The sequence below is a fragment of the Trichechus manatus genome, unplaced genomic scaffold (genome assembly GCF_000243295.1).
Source record: "Trichechus manatus latirostris isolate Lorelei unplaced genomic scaffold, TriManLat1.0 scaffold00047, whole genome shotgun sequence".
In the NCBI taxonomy this organism is placed as follows: domain Eukaryota; kingdom Metazoa; phylum Chordata; class Mammalia; order Sirenia; family Trichechidae; genus Trichechus; species Trichechus manatus.
In genome coordinates this window covers 12,633,755-12,653,861 of record NW_004443983.1, presented here as the reverse complement: position 1 = coordinate 12,653,861, position 20,107 = coordinate 12,633,755, and the positions used below count along the sequence as shown (strand labels likewise).

Sequence of the window (20,107 nt, the reverse complement as noted above, 5' to 3'; positions counted from 1 at the left end):
CCATGTCCATAAGTGAGGAGTGGGTGTATAAATAGATATTTTTTAATTTCTCAGCTTTCTATTCTGATTCACTGATCTATCTCTAAGTCACACACCATTTCAGTTATGGTAGCTTTTTAACACCTTTTACCAATTGGAAGGGTAGGTTGCCTCTCATTACTCTTTTCTAGAATGTTTCAGGCTATATTCACAAATTTATTCTTTTCATCTTTAACATTTCTTATCACTTCTACTCTTATATTTTCCTTCTGCTTATTCCTTGAGTTGTTTTTTGATTTTTTTTTTAGACTTTTCAGCCTCTTCTATTTTCTGTTTCAGTTTCCCAAAATTTCATTTTTATATTTGCCCTTTTTCCTAAGCTCCTTTTGGATCATGATAGATGCTGTGACATTATAGGGTGCAGTCTGAGTATTGATTTAGGTTGAGTGGTCAGGGAGACTTACCTGGGTATGTTATATTTGAGCTGAGACATGAGGGCAGCTGGGACCAGCCAGACTGGGAAAGATACAAGAGAAGAAAATAGGTAAGAAAATATTAGAAAACATTTTAATGAGTGGGAGGCTTACTATGCCTCCCCAAAATTAATAGATGGGGTAGTCTTTAAAGTAACTATTGTGTACAGATATCATGATCAAAGTAGCATCTCAGGCATCCATGGGGAAGAGATGGATTATTCACAGTTAGGGCTGGGAAGAGTAGTTGCTGTATGTGGTGTGTGTTATTCTTTGCTTGGTTGGCTGTTTCCTGGAGACCATTCATAAAGGAACAGGAATTCTGTAGCAAAATGAAACTGATAAGATAAAAAAAGAAAAAAATCCATCGTTGGGGTGATTTTTTCCATTTATTTTTCAGGTTTCTTGATCTGTAGTTCCTGTTCTCTATTCAAGAGCAGCAAAGAAGTTGTTTTGACTCATTTATTTCTACAGATTTCCAGAGGATCCGCTTACTGGGGGTACTGAACTAATGAGGTCACGTTTCCATGTTTGATGGCCAGAGGTTAAATTGCAACCCCATCCTGACCTCTCAGGTGCCAAGCACTGGTCATAGGGATGAGGGTTAGGTCTGGTCCATGGATGTGACCATGGATGTGACTAAGTCAGGCTAGCGCCAGAAAGATAAGAAAATTAAGTAGAAGCAAAGACACATTGGCATAGGACACAGTGTTGTTAACTGCCATGAAGTCCACGCCAGACTTGTGCTGACCACATACACAGTGGAATGAAACGCTGCCTGATCCTGTGCCATCCCCATGTGGCTCAGACAGTATTCTGTCGTGATCTATAGTGTTTTCATTGGCTGATTTTCAGAAGTAAATCACCATGCCTTCCAAGTCCATCTTAGTCTGGAAGCTCTGCTGAAACCTGTTCGGCATCATAGGAACTGGCAAGTCTCCACTGACAGATGGTGGTGACTGTGCATGTGGTACATTTGCCAGATAGCAAACTTGCATCTCCTGCATGGAAGGCAAGAATGCTACCACTAAACCACCTTGGATTAGTTGTGTTCTTAAATGCATTTTTTTTAGAAATCTCCAGCTTCTTCGCTAAGTTCTTGATTTGGGCCTGTGAGAATCTAAGGTTCCACTGGATATTTGAGTTTCTTTAGACACTGTAATGGTCCTCATATATTCCAGGTGAAATTATATTAATAGTTTGTGATCCTTATGCCAATACAGATATAATTCATTTCTTTTTGATTTTATACAAGGAGTTTTGTTTGTTTTTGTTCACAAATGGTATCCATTATCAGCTCAGTTACTGGTTACATGATCATGCATATGTTTGAATAAATCAGATATTGTTAATGCTATGGTTTCTGTAATATTCTTCGCAGGAAAATATTTATTTGTCCTTTGTGCCTCTGGTCTGCTACAGCTAAACTTGGCTTGGTACTTAGCTGTTAGCTGTAGGCATTGGTGATCTATATTCTCATTACAGCAAGTTCTTTTCTTTCTGATATTTTACACTATTGCTCATACCTTCTTGTTGGAAATCGACACAGTCCTGTGGTACTTTTGAAATTTGCTAAAATTCTTGACTTTATACTCTTCCTCAGGCACGTGTTCAAATTCTTAATAGTTTTTTTTTTTTTTTTCCCTTCTTATAACAATTCAGTTTTACTAGAGCTTGGGTTCTAGTAACCTTGTATGATATTATGGTAAGGGAGTACCCAATGGATAGATAATGATAATGTTAGAGGGTTTTCCCACAATAATGAAAAATAAACTATATAGCCCACATTTTAACTGAATCTGCTTTATAATGCAGTCTGTATTCCCAGAGGCATATGATATTTACTAGCTTTACCTTTATTATTTTTTAGCAGTTTGTGTACATGATTAACTTATCCATGTCATAAGGACTAAAGTAAATATTGATTTTTCGATATAGGTGTATTGAAACAAACACTGTGCTTAAAATGACAGCCCTCCAATAAACACTCGTCAAGAATACACTCTGAGTAAAGCACATTGTTAGGTGTTCTGAGAGATTCAGAAGTAAATCAGATGCCACTCCTGAATACCCAGAATCCGTGAAGCTGTGTGGGAGATTGTACCCTTATGAAAGAAACCTCCAAAGTGACTTGTATGGCTTTGCCTGGGAAAGAGGGGTCACCTAAGACACTTAACTGAGGGTGATTTATCACCAGGGCCACAAAGTTGAAATTCATTCACTGGTTTAAAATTTTTTGTGTGTGTGTGTTTAACAACTAGTAAAAAATAGTGATTGTATTTGAAGGTTGTCCCTAATTGTTTATGCTATTTACATTTTTTATCTGAACTTTTTCTATATTTGTTGATATAAACTCTTGCTATTTTCTCCCTAGTTTACTAGAAAATGGTCAGTTTGAAATTGTGACAGGTGGCTGGGTTATGCCTGATGAAGCTGGTCCACATTATTTTGCCTTAATCGACCAACTAATTGAAGGACATCAGTGGCTGGAAAAAAATCTAGGTATGTGTTAATATCTTTCCCTTTGTTTGGGCTACCTTGGATAATTAATTTTAGGAATGTTAGGTAAGGCTCTTTTATTTTTCCAAATAACTAATTTTCCTAGTACTGATTATTGTTGAATGATTTATCCTGTCTTCATTAATTTGTAGTTTTTATTTAATTTATAAACTGTATTACTTAGATATACTGTGATCACTTTTAGGGCCATCTACCTTGTTTCATCTATTATTTTATAATTTTAAGGTAGTTTTTAAAATTCTAATTATTTCCCAGTGTCATTTTAATTATCTTATATATTAGTTAGAACTCTTGATTATAAGAGGCAAAAAGCTAATTTACTAGCTTAAGGGAAACAAAATCCAAAAACAAAAAAAAACTGAAGAAGGAAAGAAAGATATTAGCCATGTTTTTAGGAATTGCAGGGATATGGTAGCTTCAGGTAAGGCTGGTTCCAGGGTATTCAAATTACATTGTCTGGACACTGTCACTTTTGGCTCTACTTGTGTTTGCTTGGCTTCTGTCTTCACCTTGGCTGTCTCCACATAATGAATAAGATACTTCTAGGCAGCCAGGGATGTTCATCTTCCCAGTCTAGCAACTAGGAGAAGGAATTTTCCCTAATACTTTACCTGATCGGCCTGACTTGGGTTCGGTGCTTATCTTTGAGCCACTTATTGTGGCTAGAGTTATGGGACCTGAAGTCAGAGGCCTAGTCATTTTGTTAGAACTGGTCATGGGGGAGAAGGGATTGTGGAGGGCAGGGTAAGCCTTACCTGAGCCGTGTGAATGGATCCTCTCTGGGGAAGAAAGATTCCATTGCTAGACTAAGTGGGGAAGACCAGTCTGGATTGATAAGATCAGAAGTCTGCTATAACTCACAAAAAATTGAGACTAATTGAAATCTTTATGATGTCTAATATTTGCATTCTGCAACATGGCATGTAACTGTTGTATCTCTCAGTACAATTTTGTAGTCTCTTCATGGTAAGTGTACATATTTTTATTAAGGCCGTTTCTAAATATTACATTATTTTAAAAAATCTCCCTCACTGCTATTGTACATTTCTCCTTATTTGGAAATAATTTCAAACTTAAAGAAAAGAATAACACAAAGAACTCTAATAAACCCTTCACCCAAATTCAGTGCTTATTAACATTCACCATGTTTCTTTATTTTTTTCTCTTTCCACATGTTGTTTTTGTTACTATTATTATTATTTGAACCATTGAGAGTAAGCTTCAAACATCATGCCTGTGCAGAAAAGTTAACACTGTAGGCCTGAGACTGCAGGTCTGCTTGCAGTGTTGGCCCCTGGCTGTCGTCTGGGAAGTTGGATTTCCTAATTGATAAAGGTGTCTCACTGTGCCTGAGCTGTTTGTGTAAACAGTGTGGTTTGTGCTAAGCACCTGCTTTCCTTCTGGGAGTCTGGAATCCTGGTATGTACTTGGCAAAAGGTGCTTTTGTAGCCAGCCCCAGTAAAAACCTTGGACATGGAATCTGTAATGAGTTTCCCTGGCCGACAACATTTCACATGTGTTGTCACAGTTCGATGCTGGTGTTGCTCTCTTTTTTATTTTAGCCATCTTGGTGTGTGTGAAGTGATATCTCATTGTGATTTTGATTTGCGTTTAAGACTGATAATGTTGAGCATCTTTCCATGTGTTTATTGGTCATTCATATATCTTGGGAAAAATGTCTATTCAAATCCTTTGCCCATTTTTTAAATTTAAATTATTTGTCTTTTTACTGTTGATGCATACAGGTTCTTTATATATTCTGTGTACAGATCCCTTGTCAGATAACCATTTGAAAATATGTTCTCTCGTTCTGTGGGTTGTCTCCCATTTGTGGGTATCCTTTGATACACAAAAATTTTTAATTTTGATGAAGTCCAGTTTTTCTGTATTTTCTTTTGTTTCTCATGCCTTTGATGTCATAGCTAAGAAAGCATTGTCTAACCAAAGATCATGAAAATTTACTCTCTGTTTTTTTTCTATGAGTTTTATAGTTTTAGCCCATACACTTAGGCCTATGGTCTGTTTTGAGTTAATTTTTGTGTATGATCTGTACACTGTATTTTATTACATTGTTCATATCTTCTATAACAGTGGCATAGGTTAATGATAGTGAGCTTTCTTGTCCCAGATTTTAATGGAAATTTTTTAGCTGTTCCATACTAAGTATCATATAATCTTTTTTCTTTAACTTTTTTTTTCCTTTGATCCCAGATGCTACTCATCAAAGTGGGGTGTAGAACATTATCTTTGTGAACTATGTTATGCCAGTTGACCTAGATGTCTATTGTTTTAAGGTAGGGATTGTTTGTAGTGTGTAGAAAATTTCTTTTCTTCTTAGTCTTTTTCAGTTAGCAGTAGATTTTGAATATTACTGGATTTCTTTCAGACATCTTTTAATATTATGTCTCTTTTTTTCTATGGATGACAGTAATTTGCTCAATTAAAAAGTCATTGAATTCCTGCAGTAAGTTTCTTTTGGTTTTCTTGCTATTGAATTTGATTTGTTTAGTATTTTTATTTATGATTTTCATAAGTGAGATTGGTTTTCTTTTTTAATGTGCTACGTTTGTTTTTTTTTTATTGGCTTACTATGCTTAATAAAATGAATTGAGTAGCATTCCATCCTTTTGTCTTTCATAACAATTTATGGGCATTTGAAAAGAATTTACTGCTAAAACTCTATGCCTACAGGGCCTTTTATTAGAAGTCAATTTTTTGATAATGCTAAAAACTTTTCCATAAGTATTAATATAATCTAATTTCTACTGAAAGTATAAATTTAAAAAATTTACTTGATCAGAAACCCAACCTCCTTATGAACATTTTAATTATTTAGAATATAAAATTAGGATTATATGAAGGATTTTTAGTTTTAAACAGTATTTTATTGTACAAATAATATGCTTTCAATGTAGGAAAAGACCAAAAGTAATATGTGTTAGCAGAAATTAAGGCAAAATTTCCCTATCCCTACCATTCAGAGAAAACTACTTTTGGATAAATAGAACATTATAATCCAGATAAAGATTTTTTTTTCCCACAAAATTGAGATAATAAAGACCAGCTGATTTTTTTTTTTTTTTTAAGTCAATGCAGGTATTTTTGTCTTTCCTTCTCTGTTTTAGCCTGTTCTATTCTCCTCATGGAGTTGGTAAGGCACACTTGTGCACACAAACACATTTTAACTCAATTTATTTCTCTTTCTACAAACCAGAGGTGAGGGGAAGGGAGGCCTCTTGTGAGACAGCATACCCGTTCATTTCATTCTTCTAGCAGGAGTCAGCACAAGCAAACTGAAGAAATGGAATTGGTGCTTATGGCACTGTGACAGGGTCAGCCCAGGAGTGTGTTCCTGCTGCCCCAGGCTGCCTGGAGAAGAGCAGCCCTTGATAAGGCTCAGGTGGTTTGTTCGGTAGCTCCTCGCAGTAGCCATGAGGGGAACCCAGCCGCTTCTGTCTCTGCTGCACCCCAGACATTCTAACAGACTTAACCAACATTAACCACAAGGAAATTGTTTACAGTTTTAGACCTTCAGGCTTCTACTAATTTAGTCAGTAGCCTGTTGAGCAACTAAGTGAGTCTCACCACATGTTTCGAAAAGCTGGATCCAGGGAGACTTTTCTCAGGAGTTCCTTTGACTCAGTTACTTTCTTTTTAAAGATAATGAATATGTTTTAAGTATGTGAAATTTCCTCTTACTGTAGCTTTGGCTGCATCTCGTAAATTAGTATTCTTAGTTTTGTCTTCTAAACAGTTTAGAACTGTGTGTTATTTTGAAGATTTTATTTTTACATTTGGTTATGAAATAATTTTTAGTTGTTTTTTGTTGTTGTTAGTCGATTTTCGACTCATAGCAACCCCATGTGACAGAGTAGAACTGCCCCATAGGGTTTTCTTGACTGTAATCTTTATAGAAACAGATCATCAGACCTTTTTCCGATGGAGTCACTGGGTAGGTTTAAACTGCCAACCTTTTGGTTAGCAGCCAAGTGCTTAACCATTGTGCCACTAATCTTGGGTTATTAATTTCTACCTTTTTGGACTTTATTATTAAAATTTGAGTTTTTAAGGTTGCCTTTTGTTCAAAATATCTTTTTGTAACTATTCCATAGCCTCTCTTAAACTATAATATTAAATATACTTGAAATAATCCAATTTCATTGTATTATTATTATTATTATTACTCATGGTCTTATTTTTAAGTTTACCAGATTTGCCAAAAATTGAGTTTTGTGTTATTCTTTTTAACAGTTGTTCCCTGTAGTGTTTATATGTATTTCTAACTATTTTTATATATATTGATAATGTTATTTTTGCATGAAGGCAGAAAATCTTTGTACGATCTTTCCTGGTTTTATTGGTAAACATGCCCTGTTTATAAAATTTTGGAATTTTTTTATATTGTACATTTTCCTAAATTTGCTTTTTACCCCCTCTTTAAAAAAATATATTATTTTGCATATACCGAGGAAAACCCTACCTGGGTACTGGGTTCCTCTCTAAATCTTTTCCTAGCACTCACCTTCATTTTACATCACAGTTACCTTTCAGTCATTCTTTAATCCAGTGCAACCAAGTTGCTGTCTTGTAGATCAAGTGATTTTGATATGGAGAAGATCACCAGTGATGGTATAATTGTAAAGTTTAATGGACACTAAAATCTCATTTACTGACATCACTGTAGCCTTTGATGTTGACTGTTACACTTGTTCGTAGGCTTGTTCTACCCTTGTTATTTGGGGCAACATACATTATTTTTTTATTTTGTAATTTAGATATAATTTCAAAAAAGTTAAAAAGTTTCATAATAGTACTTGGGAAGGATTCCCATAGGCTCTGTACATAGACTCATATGCATATTTTTTCTGAACCATTTGAGAGTAAGTTGGAGGCATTTTGTCCCTGTATCATTAAATATTTCAGCGTATATTTTCTCAGAAATTAGGACTTTTTTTACATAACCAGAATTTGGTTATCAAATCAGGAATGTTAACTGTGATTCAGTACTACAATCTAGCTCATAGGCCATATTAAAATTTTGTCAGTTGTCCAATAATATCTTTTCCAGCATCCCCCACCCCCTCCAGGATCTAATCCAGGGAGGGTCATGTATTACATTTAGTTATTATGTCTCTTTAGTCTCGTTTAATCTGGAACAATTCCTTAGCCTTTCTTTTGGTTTTTTGACCTTGACGTTTTTGAGTTTGTGTCTATTTCCTCATGCTTCGATTCAGGTTATAATATATATACATATAGTTCTTTTTTGTCTGAGAAATCATTGGAACGAAGTTCTGATTTTCTCAGGGCATTGTATCAGGAGACACATGGTGTCTGTTTTTCCAGTAATTGGATCAATTACTTTAGGTGTGTTAGCTAAGTTTCTTGACTGTATCATTACATTTTCCCACTTATGGTATCTCTCATAATTAATTTGTTGGAGAGACATTGAGAATAGATAAATATCCTGTTCCTCATCAAACTTTCATGTTCTGGTTTAGCATCCATTAATGATTTTCTAACTCCACTCTTTCTTATGTAATTGTTGGTTTGCATCCTACTAAAAGTCAGAACTTTCCCTTTTATTTCCTATTATTTGTGTCAGTATGGGCTCTATAGGTTATGTTGCTCAATAGGTTATAATCTAGTGCTATCATTATTTATTTTAGTACCCAAATTGTCTCAGATTTGGCCAGTGGGAGCCCCTTCAGGTTGTCTCCTGACTTATTTTAACATACTCCAATGATTCTTTGACTACTGCTTTACTTTCTGGTCCAAAAATATGTTCTAGGCTTATCCCAGTCTTAGCCCTTGAATAAGCCATTTCTTCAGGTAGCCCTAATTACTTTTAAGGGAGAATGGTATTTTGAGGCCAAGGTCTGGGAGCTAAGGTATGTTTATTAGCACTGAGGTGTTTTTGCTTCTCAGCCGTCCTAGTGGACTGAGCTAAGAAATATGTTTGTGTATGAATACACATACACATATATATCTGAATTTTTATGTTTACATATTAAAAATCATATGGTAATACTGATGTTTCCTATTCCAGTTCAGTATCATAGAGTACATTCTACTTTCCCACATTTCTGTATTTGTAATTCCTTAACAGTGAAAAATCTGGCTCCATTGTCCTCAGTATATTTACTCATTTGCTGAAACCTAGAATACATAAAAGGTATTAGATTTACAATTGTTAACCCATACCACCACAAAAAACAAGATTGCCAGTTAGAGTCCACTATTTCTTTACAATTTTTTGGAGGTAAATTACATACGGTGAATGTACAAATTCTTAGTGGTCAATTCTTGGAGTTTTGACAATGCATACACTACATACTCTTGATCCTCCAAGGGTTCTGATCTTTCCTTCTTAGTCTCCTTTGCTGGCTTCCCATCTTCATGGCATTCTTCAGTATTCTGCAGAGTTCTTCTCTCTGCTGTCTTTTCTATTACTCTGTGCAATACCTAGTTTCATGGTCTTCTCTGCAACTAGAGTCAGGATCAGGATTAACTCATTTTTGTGACCTAGGGCCGCTCATAAGGAGCCCTGGTGGAGCAGTGGTTAAAGTGCTTGGCTGCTAATCAAAAGGTTGGTGGTTTGAACCCACCAACTGCTTCTCGGGAGAAAGAGAAAAGATGTGGCAGTCTGCTTCTGTAATGATTACTGCCTTGGAAAACTCTATGGGGCAGTTCTACTCTGTTCTATAGAGTTGTTATTAGTCGAAATCGACTCAGTGGTAATGGGATGGGAGGGCCTCTCATAGTTTTAGGTATACGGAAGGTGTTAAATAGATGTTTGAATGAAAAAAAATGTGTACAGCAGTATTATTTATGTTGATTTATAGGTTGTATATAGACACTTTATTTTAGAAACCTGAATAAAGAAAAGGCCAAGTTGGTATAATGCTAGATGAATAATCTATTTCATTAATTCTACTCTGTATTTTTTTTTTTTTTTTTGGTATTTTATCCTCTCTTCTTGAGATATATCTTTAATTGATTGGTATGAGCCAGGTGTAAAAAATTTCATTGACTTCTTCTAGGTAGAAAGAAAGCACCAGCATCAAAATATCTTAAGACTTCATGAAATTGTTGTTAGGTGCTGTTGAATCAGTTCTGAAACACAGAGACCCTGTGTACAACAGAATGAAACACTGCCTGGTCCTGCTTCATCCTCACAATCGTTGTTATGCATGGGCCCATTGTTGCAGCCACTGTGTCATTCTGTCTCCTTGAGGGTCTTCCTCTTTTTTGCTGACCCTCTACTGTACCAGGCATGATGTCCTTTCCAGGGACTGGTCTGTCCTGATAACATGTCCAAAGTACCTGAGACTGAGTCTCACCATCCTTGCTTCTAAGGAGGATTCTGGCTATATTTTTCCAAGACAGATTTGTTTGTTCTTCTGGCAGTCCATGGTATATTCAATATTCTTTGTCAACAGTGTGATTCAAAGGCATCAGTTCCTCTTTGGTCTTCCTTATTCGTTGTCTAGCTTTCATGTGCATATGAGACAAAATACCGTGGCTTGGGTCAGGTGCACCTTAGTCCTCAAGGTGACATCTTTGCTTTTTAGAGGTCTTTTGCAGCAGATTTGCCCAACACAGTATGTCATTTGATTTCTTGACTGCTGCTTCTATAAGGTACAATTATTTTGGCCAGTTCATTGACTGTATTATAGGGTGATTTGAGGCTATTATGAAAGCATGAAAGACAGCCTTAAAAACTTTAGTATTGGGATTGGAGAGTATAAATTGAAAAGAGTTAGTTACTCTTTGTTACACAGTAGCTAGTTGCTGGGTTATCCAGCTTCACAGACCAAGGGACTGGGCAATCCTTGAGGACAGGGACTTGGTCCTGTTTGTTTCTCTGTCTTCAGTGAATGACAACAGCATTGTAATGGCTATAAAATGGCAGAACTTTTATTTCAATTCCAAATGGTAACTGCAAAAACTGTAGAGTAATATGATGTGCTTAGCATGACAGAAAGAGCGATTAGTTTCCAGTGAACATTCTCCGGCTTCAGCATTGGTGGGCATGGCAATGGCAGAATCTCCTCTTCAGAGAATTTTTCTGGGACTGTTTGATAAAGGATAATGCTGCGTAGTGTCTTTGTCTTATAATCTAGGAGACCATGGAACTCTGAGGGGTCTGAACATGCTGTGACTTCTTTTTATTTCATTTGTCAATTAATAAAAAAATAACACTTATTTTCTTTACCAACAGGAGTGAAACCTCAGTCTGGTTGGTCTATTGACCCTTTTGGACATTCACCCACAATGGCTTATCTTCTGAAACGTGCTGGATTTTCTCACATGCTTATCCAGAGAGTTCATTATGCAGTTAAAAAACATTTTGCATTGCATAAGACGCTGGAGTTTTTTTGGAGACAGAATTGGGGTATGTAGGGTTTGATCAAAGTTGAACATCTTACTTGACCTAGATGTTATTTCACAAGGTTTATGTACTCATGACGTTGTGGGTTTTATTCAGAGTGTCAGTCCTGAAAATCAGGTTGGCTAATAGATGTTGTTAGGTGCCGTCAAGTTGATTTCGACTCATAGTGGCCCCATTTGACAGAGTAGAGCTGCTCCATAGGGTTTTCTAGGCTGTAATCTTTACAGAATCAGATTGCCAGGTCTTTCCCCCATGGAGCTACTGGGTGGGTTCGAACCTCCAACCTTTTGGTTAGTAGCCAAGCGCTTAACTGTTGTATCACCAGATGCACACACACTCTTATAATTATTTTTTCAAATATTGTAGATACGTCAAGATTCATTTAAGCAGTGATGATCATATTTATCTACAGAATATTATAGATTCTGTTTTATGTCTAAAGGAAGCAAATAAATATAAGGTATTCATTTTGCAAATAATGCTTTCATTTGCCTCTCATTTATAAAGCACCTGCTTTATCACAAAGTTGAACATGCAGTTGACCGTGACTGATATCTAGCTGTTACATTCGGCCAGAGTTCCTTCCTTGTGTCTTATCTCTGCATCTTGCAAGAATTGCCTTTTAAAACCACAGTTGTGTTCTCTAGAACAGCCCTCATGTTCCCTATATCTTTTGTTTCCACACTGTGTTCTATGAGCATGCAGGCATTCCCAGTACATACCCTGCAGCTCTTCCATGGGGAGAGGAGAGAAGATTAAGCCTCAAGATTAAACCTCGCCTTTCGCAGGCCCCGTTTATTTGAGAACACTTTATTATTTTATTTATTAAGTCCTTATTTTGTGTCATGCACTGCATTATATGCTCTATGCCCACACTCCCATTTAATCTTCATAATTATCCTTTAAATTAGGCTCTATTAGCATCCTTTATAAAAGTGAAGAAACAGAGGCATAGGTATGGGAAGCTATTTGCCAAAAGTAACACAATTAGTAAGTACTGAGCAGAGATTTGAACCCATTCCTGTGCACTTCTGAAGTCCAGGCTCCTAAGCCCTGGCATGCACTACTTTCCCAAGTTCTTAGTAAGATTTCATCTGAAATAAGGAATTTGTTGCTAAAACAGTTTGCAACTACCGCGTTATATCATACTAACTTTCCTATTTTATCTAGAACCCCGTAAACATTTCATAAAAATCATTTGTAATTCTGGACAGTAACTTTCTTATATGTACTGCTGTTTTTTCAATAAGAAAAGGAATTAGCTACATTATTTTTTATTCTGAAAAATTAAACCTGTAGGGAGAACAAGAACCTGTTGCGGTTGTATCTTGTTGGAGGAGCATATTAATTTAAAAGTAGTAAAAAGATTGTTAATTTGAAGAAGCCCTGCTTAAACCAATGCCTACCTTCAAATTGCCCATAAATATCAGTTCGTGAGTAAGAAGTTATTAAGCCCTATTATGTACTTAAATACCCTGCTAGGAAGATATAGAGAGCACCCCTGCCTATAAGGAAATTATAGTCTGATTTGAGAAAAGTCACACACACGCAAATGCAACAAACGAAATGAAATATGTAAATGAGATGCTAAATAGTACAGTGAGAGAAGAAAATTATGGAGTGTCGAGTGTATCTTTTGCCTGGAGAAAGGAGGAGTAAGTTGTTTTTAGCTCTGGGGCTTGTGACAGCCTCTATGTAGGTAGCAAGCCTTAGTGACCAGCGTTCATGGTGTCATACCCATGAATGTAACTCAGTGGGTTAAACAGCTAACGGCTACAGAAATATACAGACTATAATAGTTTTAGAATTTGGAAAATAATTATTTGTAATTATTTTTACTAACAAGAGTATAAGATAAAACTGGGATATGTTAGAACTTACCTGATTGGTTTGAATATGTTGCTTTAAAAAGATCTTGTAGGATTAAGTTGGGCTTCTTTGTGTGTTCTGGTTCTTAATGAAGAAGTTGTTCTCATTGTTTTTTTTTTCTATGTAAAGGAGCCCTGGTGGCACAGTGGTTAAGTGTTCAGCTGCTTCCAGAAGGTTGGCAGTTCGAATCCACCAGCTGCTCCTTGGAAACCCTATGAGACATTTCTACTCTGTCTTATAGAGTCACTATGAGTTGGAATTAACTCGACAGCAAGGAGTTTTTTTTTTTTTTTTTAGTCAAGGTTGCTTTTTGTTTTTTATTTTGTCTTTATTATAAAAGCAATACAGACTCATTGCTGAAAAATGAAAATCCGTGCATAAACCGAAGGCAGGAGGGATATTTAAAGCCCAGGATCCTACTCACAAAGATAATCAGTTAATTGCATGTTAGTTTGCCAGCTCACTTAGTGGATGGCTTCTGACTTGTCCAGGCCACTGATGTCAACACGTGCTGCCATCTAGATTTTAATTAAAAACCATTCTGCATCAGGACTCAGTGATTGTTTTCCATATCTTTTTTTTTTTTGCTTTTTATTTTTTTGCAAATTTCATTTTCTTTTCATGTACTTCTTTCTTGGTGAAAAGTCCTGTTGGCTCTTTATTGGTGAACACTGGGAGAGACTTCATTAACTCTCCTGTGTTGCATTTTCGTCTCCTTACTGCAAGAAGGTAGTAGGGATTTCTCAGTGTTTTCATAACCCCTTTGTTCTTCCAGCCCCCCCACTTTTTGCTGCCCTCCTTTCTTCTTCTCCCCCAGCCTTTGCTGCTAATGCAGCTGTCTCAGTGTGACCTGCTACCTGAAAGGGAGCACGTTGGCAGGAGCTGGCAGCCAGGGATGGACATGGCCATGATTTTGGATCAGCTGGTTGTAACTTTTGCTTCTGCTTAGTTTGTATCCTTGAAGTTCAGCAGATACTGGTTCATTTCTGGGTTTATGTCTCTGCTATGTTTATATAGCAGAGGTTGACAGAAACTGAGATGTGCAAATACCTTAGTTGAGACTAAACCAAACCTGTTGCCATCGAGTTGTTTCCGACTGTTAGCGACCCTATAGGACAGAGTAGAACTGCCCTATAGGGCTTCCAAGGAGCTCCTGGTGGATTCGAACTGCTGACCTTTTGGTTAGCAGCCGAGCTCTTAACACTGAACCACCAAGGCTCCTAGTTCATACTAAAAATAAAAACCAAACCCATTGCTGTTGAGTCAGTTCCAACTTATAGCAACCCTATAGGACAGAGTAGAACTGCGCCACAGGGTTTCCAGGGAGCAGCTGGTGGATTCTAACTGCAAACCTTTTGGTTAGCAGCTGAGCTCTTAACCACTGCACCAGCAGGGCTCCTAGTTCAGACTAGTGGCTATTAAATTCTACTGGGGTATGTTGTTGCTGTTAGGTGCCCTCCAGTCGATTCCAACTCATAGTGACCCTGTAGGGCAGAGTAGAACTGCCCCGTAGGGTTTTCTATGCTGTAATCTTTTTTTGTTTTTTGTATATATTTTATTATACTTCAGGTGAAGGCTTACAGAACAAATAGTTTCTCATGAAACAGTAGTACACATGTTGTTTTATGACATTGGTTAGCAACCCCACAACATATTAACCCTGTAACTTCTCAACCTTTTTTTTTTTTTGGTGAAAATACACATAGCCAAAGATACACTGTTTCAAAAATTTCTACATACACAGTTCAGTGACATTGACTACGCTTTTCCAATTGTGCTGTTATTCTCACTTAAGATGAAGGCTTACAGAACAAAATAGTTTCTCATTTAACAGTTACTACAAATGTTGCCCTATGACAATGGTTAACAATCTCACAACACATCAACAATATCCTTACTCAACCTTGGGTTCCCTATCACCAGCTTCCTCTTCCCCTTCTGCCTTCTGGCCCTTGTCACCGGACTCCTGTACCTCGTTAGTCTCATTTGGTTTTACGGGGCTGTCCACTCCCAGGCTGAACAGTGAACCTCGGAGGTAACTACACCACTAAGCTAAAAGGGTGTCTGGGGGCCATACTCTCGAGGTTTCTCCAGTCTCCTTTAGGCCAGTAAATCTGGCCTTTTTTTTGTGAGTTAGAATTATGCTCTACATCCTTCTCCAGCTCTGTCCAGAACCCTCTGTTGTGATCCTGGTCAGAGCAGTCAGCGGTGGTAGCCGGGCACCATCTAGCTGTACTGGACTCAGTCTGGTGGAGGCCTTGGTAGCTGTGGACAATTAGTCCTTTGGACTAATCTCTTCCTTGTATCCTGTTCTCTTCATTCTCCCTTGCTCCCGAAGGGATGAGACCAGTGGAGTATCTTAGATGGCCGCTCACAGGCTTTTAAGACCCCAGACACTACTCACCAAGGTAGAATGTAGAGCATTGTCTTTATAAGCTGTGTCATGCCAATTGAGCTAGATGTTCCCCGAGACCATGGTCCCCACAGCCCTCCTCCCAACTATGCTGTAATCTTTAGGAAGCAGATCACCAGGTCTTTTTCTCACTGATTGGCTGGATGGGTTCAAACCGCCAACCTTTAGGTTAGCAGCTGAGTGTTTAACTGTGTACCACGAGGGCTAGAAGCAGATCACCTTGTCTTTCTCCCGTAGATTTGCTAGGTGGGTTCAAACTGCCAGCCTTTTTGTTTGCAGCCATGTGCTTAACTGTTGTGCCACCAGGGCTCCTGGGGCTGTTGATTTGGGGTATTGCTTGTATTATGTATGTATGAAGTTCTGGGATTTGAACAGTTCTTGGGAAAACAAATTTTACAAATGCACATTTGTCTTTTGACTCTTTATTTCAGATATGGGATCCGTCACAGATATTTTTTGCCATATGATGCCCTTCTACAGCTATGACATCCCTCACACTTGCGGACCTGATCCTAAAATATGCTGCCAGTTTGATTTTAAACGACTTCCTGGAGGCAGAGTTGGTTGTCCCTGGGGAATCCCCCCAGAAACAATATATCTTGGAAATGTCCAAAACAGGTATGAAAATAGGCATTTCCTAAGACAACATCTTGAACAAAGTAGCTGCTCAACTGCTGGTTGCTGAAGGTTTGAATAAATGGGCTGCAGTAGCCAACATTATCCTTGTTAAGGTATTCATTCAACCAGGTCTAAAGCAGCTTAAAAATACCAGTCTTGACTATACCTCTCATGTGTTATAATTTAATGGAAAGTGAACAATAGTAGATCATTATACAGTGGATAACCTATAATACAGTATTATTACCATCTCCTTTGCCCTCACTGTAAAAGCCTTCTGCTGCATGTGATTGACTTCATATACTTTTGTTGATAATAAAACCTCTGGTCCCTCTTGTACAAATTCGTAAGCAAAGCAACTCAACTGCAAAAAAACAGAGTGTAATTATCTGTTCCCTTAATAACAACTTCACTAATAGTGAATGCCATGCAGCTCTGATGAATATACATTTTTGCATCGTTCTGATGTTTTTGACTTATAGAAAACTTAATTAGGAATATTTAAGGACATTTAAATAAAAATTGAAGGGATGAATCATTTTTTAGAAAAATATTGTGCTAATGATGAAGGCATCTCATTAAACCATGTTACCTAGAGTTTCTAATTTTGGTGCTTTTAAAGTTTAATTTCTTCACTTAAAAATCAGTGGTGTACAGGCAGTCCCCAGATTACAAACAAGTTCATTCCTAAGTCTGTCTTTAAGTCGAATTTGTATATAAGTCAAAACAGTTAGGTACGGTTCATATCTAATGTGAGTTAGTCAAATGTTTGTTTTTGTATATAGTATATAGTATACCTTTCTATGCATAAAAAAACATTTAAAAAACACGTCAAAATACACTAAAACATCAGTGATAATGTACAGTGATAATACAGTAATAATGTTTTGGTGCATGTCGCAAAGTAGCACTCATTTGTTATTACGAACCATTGTATGTACCTTGAATTTTTAATATAATAGGCTTTACAGGGGTTGGTTTGTAACTACGGGTTGTACATTAAGTCAGACATTCGTAACCCGAGGCCTGTCAGTGTAATGCATTAAGATAAAACATTGTGTTACAATATAGAAACACCCAACTCTGCTAGAAAAATAATACAGCCTTTTAAGTAAACTAAGATCTTTCCACTATCAAATCTATATATTTTTTAAAAAATGTATGTGTGCAGGAAGGTGAGAGTGGGTCTCTTTGCCTTGAGTGAGTCCCTGTGGCAGTACAGAAAACACTCCAGTGTGAGCCTTTAACTGCTGCAGTCATAAAGCGTTTCAGCCTGGTAACCTGCTGGAAGCCTGGGGCCTTTCTATCAACATGGGACTTTCCTAGGTGTTTTAAAAACTCTGCCCAGGGTTTGGGAGCAACCTAGTATCATTTTCTTGGCTCCTACAGCAGTGAGAGCCAATAAGGAATATGAAACAGCTGGCTTTCTAGGGTTACTAAGAGTTGATAGATAAACAAGAGAAAATAATAAGTACATTATATGAGGTGTTGGGGAGAGGAAGGGGAGCCCCTTGCCTGTCTAGCTGGGAAAACAGCTGTTAGTCATTCAGGTATTTACACTACTACTTGGCTAGGTGGTCGGGGTGGGGACCTTTCTAAGGGTTAGTCAGGTGCTTAGATGGGAGTCCCAGTGCAGTCAGACGTATTATGTGAGACCCTCTTTCTCATTTTTGGGTGCTGCGGGGACACATTATGTGGGGGGAAAATCCACTTTGTGTAACCCTTTTGCCATATCATCTAACCTTTCACAGATTGCCCACCCCCCGCCCTAGAACATAACCCCGTGCTCAGCCAGTTCCAGTGATTATGAAAGTGGTTTCCAGGCACCTGAAAGCATATGGATGAATGAGTCTTTACAATACTTATATAATTTTTTTTAACTTCTTAAAGTTTTAACTTTGCTGGTTACTTCACATCCAATTATCATCTTCCTTTTTTTCTCTTTTCTTTTTCTTCTTTGACCTGGTTATGAATGGAGATCAAACACTTGCATTCTAGTTTAACAGCACTTTCCATTTTTACATAACCTAAAGAAAATGAGATTTAACTATCATACACAGATGACATATTTTGATATGTCCAGTTCAGCAGGTTCTTCTGCTTTGCAAATAAAGAAATATTCGTCATCAAATTTATTTTTTGATCTAAAACCATATATTTTAAGTTGACTTTTTCGATTGAATTTCAGTTGATTTGATGTTTCAGGAAAAATTTTATTCTCTTGGTTCTAGTGAAGTTGACATTTCATACCTGGTAGAATCAGTGAAGAACAAATTGCTGCTGCATATCTTTAAATGTGATGTCGGTCAATTCATTCATCATTAGTTCACCATATAATTTTGTGAATGTCTGCTTCATGCCAGGTAGTATAAGTTGTTCACTTGAGTTTTCCTGTGTTGGCATTTTCTGGGCAGGAGCTGGAGAATTAGGATAGGTGCCAAATGTAAAAGATATGCTGTTAATTTTTGTGATTTCTTTCCTCTGTTTGTGCTTTTCACTCATACACATGAGATATAGCATATCTAGTAAAAAACCTTGGCCTGCATTTAAATGACCAAATATCCCTTTTTATGCTGGCTGCTTAGAGTATCAAGATGAATGTTCAATCATAGTGTATCTTAATTCTGTGGTTTGTATATTTGATATTTTTTTCTTGTTTGTTTTGTTTTTGTTTATTTTTCTGTGTGTTAATTTCATATATGTGTTTTGTGTTGTGAGTAATAATCTAAAATTATTTTTATAAATGTGGACTGTAAGTAAATTACTTATAAAAAAAATTAAGGTACGGTGCTGAATGCTAATCTCAGAAAACTAAGCACTCTATGTTATATCAGAACATTGTGGTTATATTTTATTCACCAAATATTAAGTTATTGCTAGTGATTTAATATTTGCAAAAGAATTTCAGAGATTATCAATTTGAAAAATGATTTAAGAATCTGATTTCAATTAAATATTTTCTCATAATTTCTATGAAATGTCTTTTTTGCAGCATTGATATTCTTTGAATTACCTTCATCAGTTTTTATATAGAGGATTTGAGTTTACTTCTGGATAATACTTGAAGTGAAAATTGGAATAGTGGATAAAAAGCCTATTTGCCATTTATCACTGATTTCTTAAACTTTGGCATCATAAACATTGGGAACTACTCTGGGTTCATCTGCTTGTCTGATTTCTTTTTCACAAGCCCTTCCTCTTAGTTTGTATTCCTGGACTTCCTCAAATGGTGCCCCAGTTCAGCGTTTTCCAAAGCCTATTCTGCAGAATATGAGAATATGAAATAGAAAAGCTGTTTCATCACATCAGCACATTGCATTTAGCTGACCTTTTGCATCATGGGTTAGAGCCCAGGGAGGTAGAAACCAAAATAGCCAGCTCAGCTCCTCAGCTATCTGGTGATCAGTAGTGAGAAGGTTACTGTGACAAATGCTCAAGATTATTGGTGGCAGGTATTAAGTAGATTGATCTTCTGTTGAAGCGAGAATATGGTTCTATAAAATGTTAACATTTAAATTTATTTATTCATTCTGGTTTTGTTCAAAATAGTATACCTTCTTCTGTGTTAATCAGGCCATTTTAGATTAATTAAGGCAAAGCAGATTTCCAGGTTCATATAGATGAGAAAGCCTTATTATCTTCTTGGCTAAATTATTATAAAACATGGGCTGTTAATCTGGGATCCAAACTCTGTGGCTGGACTTCAGGGGGTCATTGATACTCTCAGTAATTGTATGCCAAGGCTGGTGTGTGACTGTATTTCCCTAAGGATAATCTGTTGGAATTTATTGAAAAACCATGCCAAAAGGCAGGTTATTCCTTTTTTTTTTTTTTTTTTTTTTT

At 36.8% G+C, this 20,107-nt stretch overlaps 1 protein-coding gene across 4 annotated transcripts in view; it reads left to right on the top strand.

Annotated features, from left to right (window-relative positions):
- Window positions 1–20,107, top strand: part of MAN2A1 (mannosidase alpha class 2A member 1) — a 194,281-nt gene that overhangs the window by 74,159 nt on the left and 100,015 nt on the right. For all 4 annotated transcript variants that reach the window (XM_023731986.1, XM_004377005.3, XM_023731985.1 and 1 more), the window contains 3 exons: window positions 2,827–2,954; window positions 11,194–11,367; window positions 16,078–16,264. In XM_023731986.1, coding sequence (XP_023587754.1) covers window positions 2,827–2,954; window positions 11,194–11,367; window positions 16,078–16,264 — 489 coding nt within the window. The remainder of the gene's footprint in view (window positions 1–2,826; window positions 2,955–11,193; window positions 11,368–16,077; window positions 16,265–20,107) is intronic.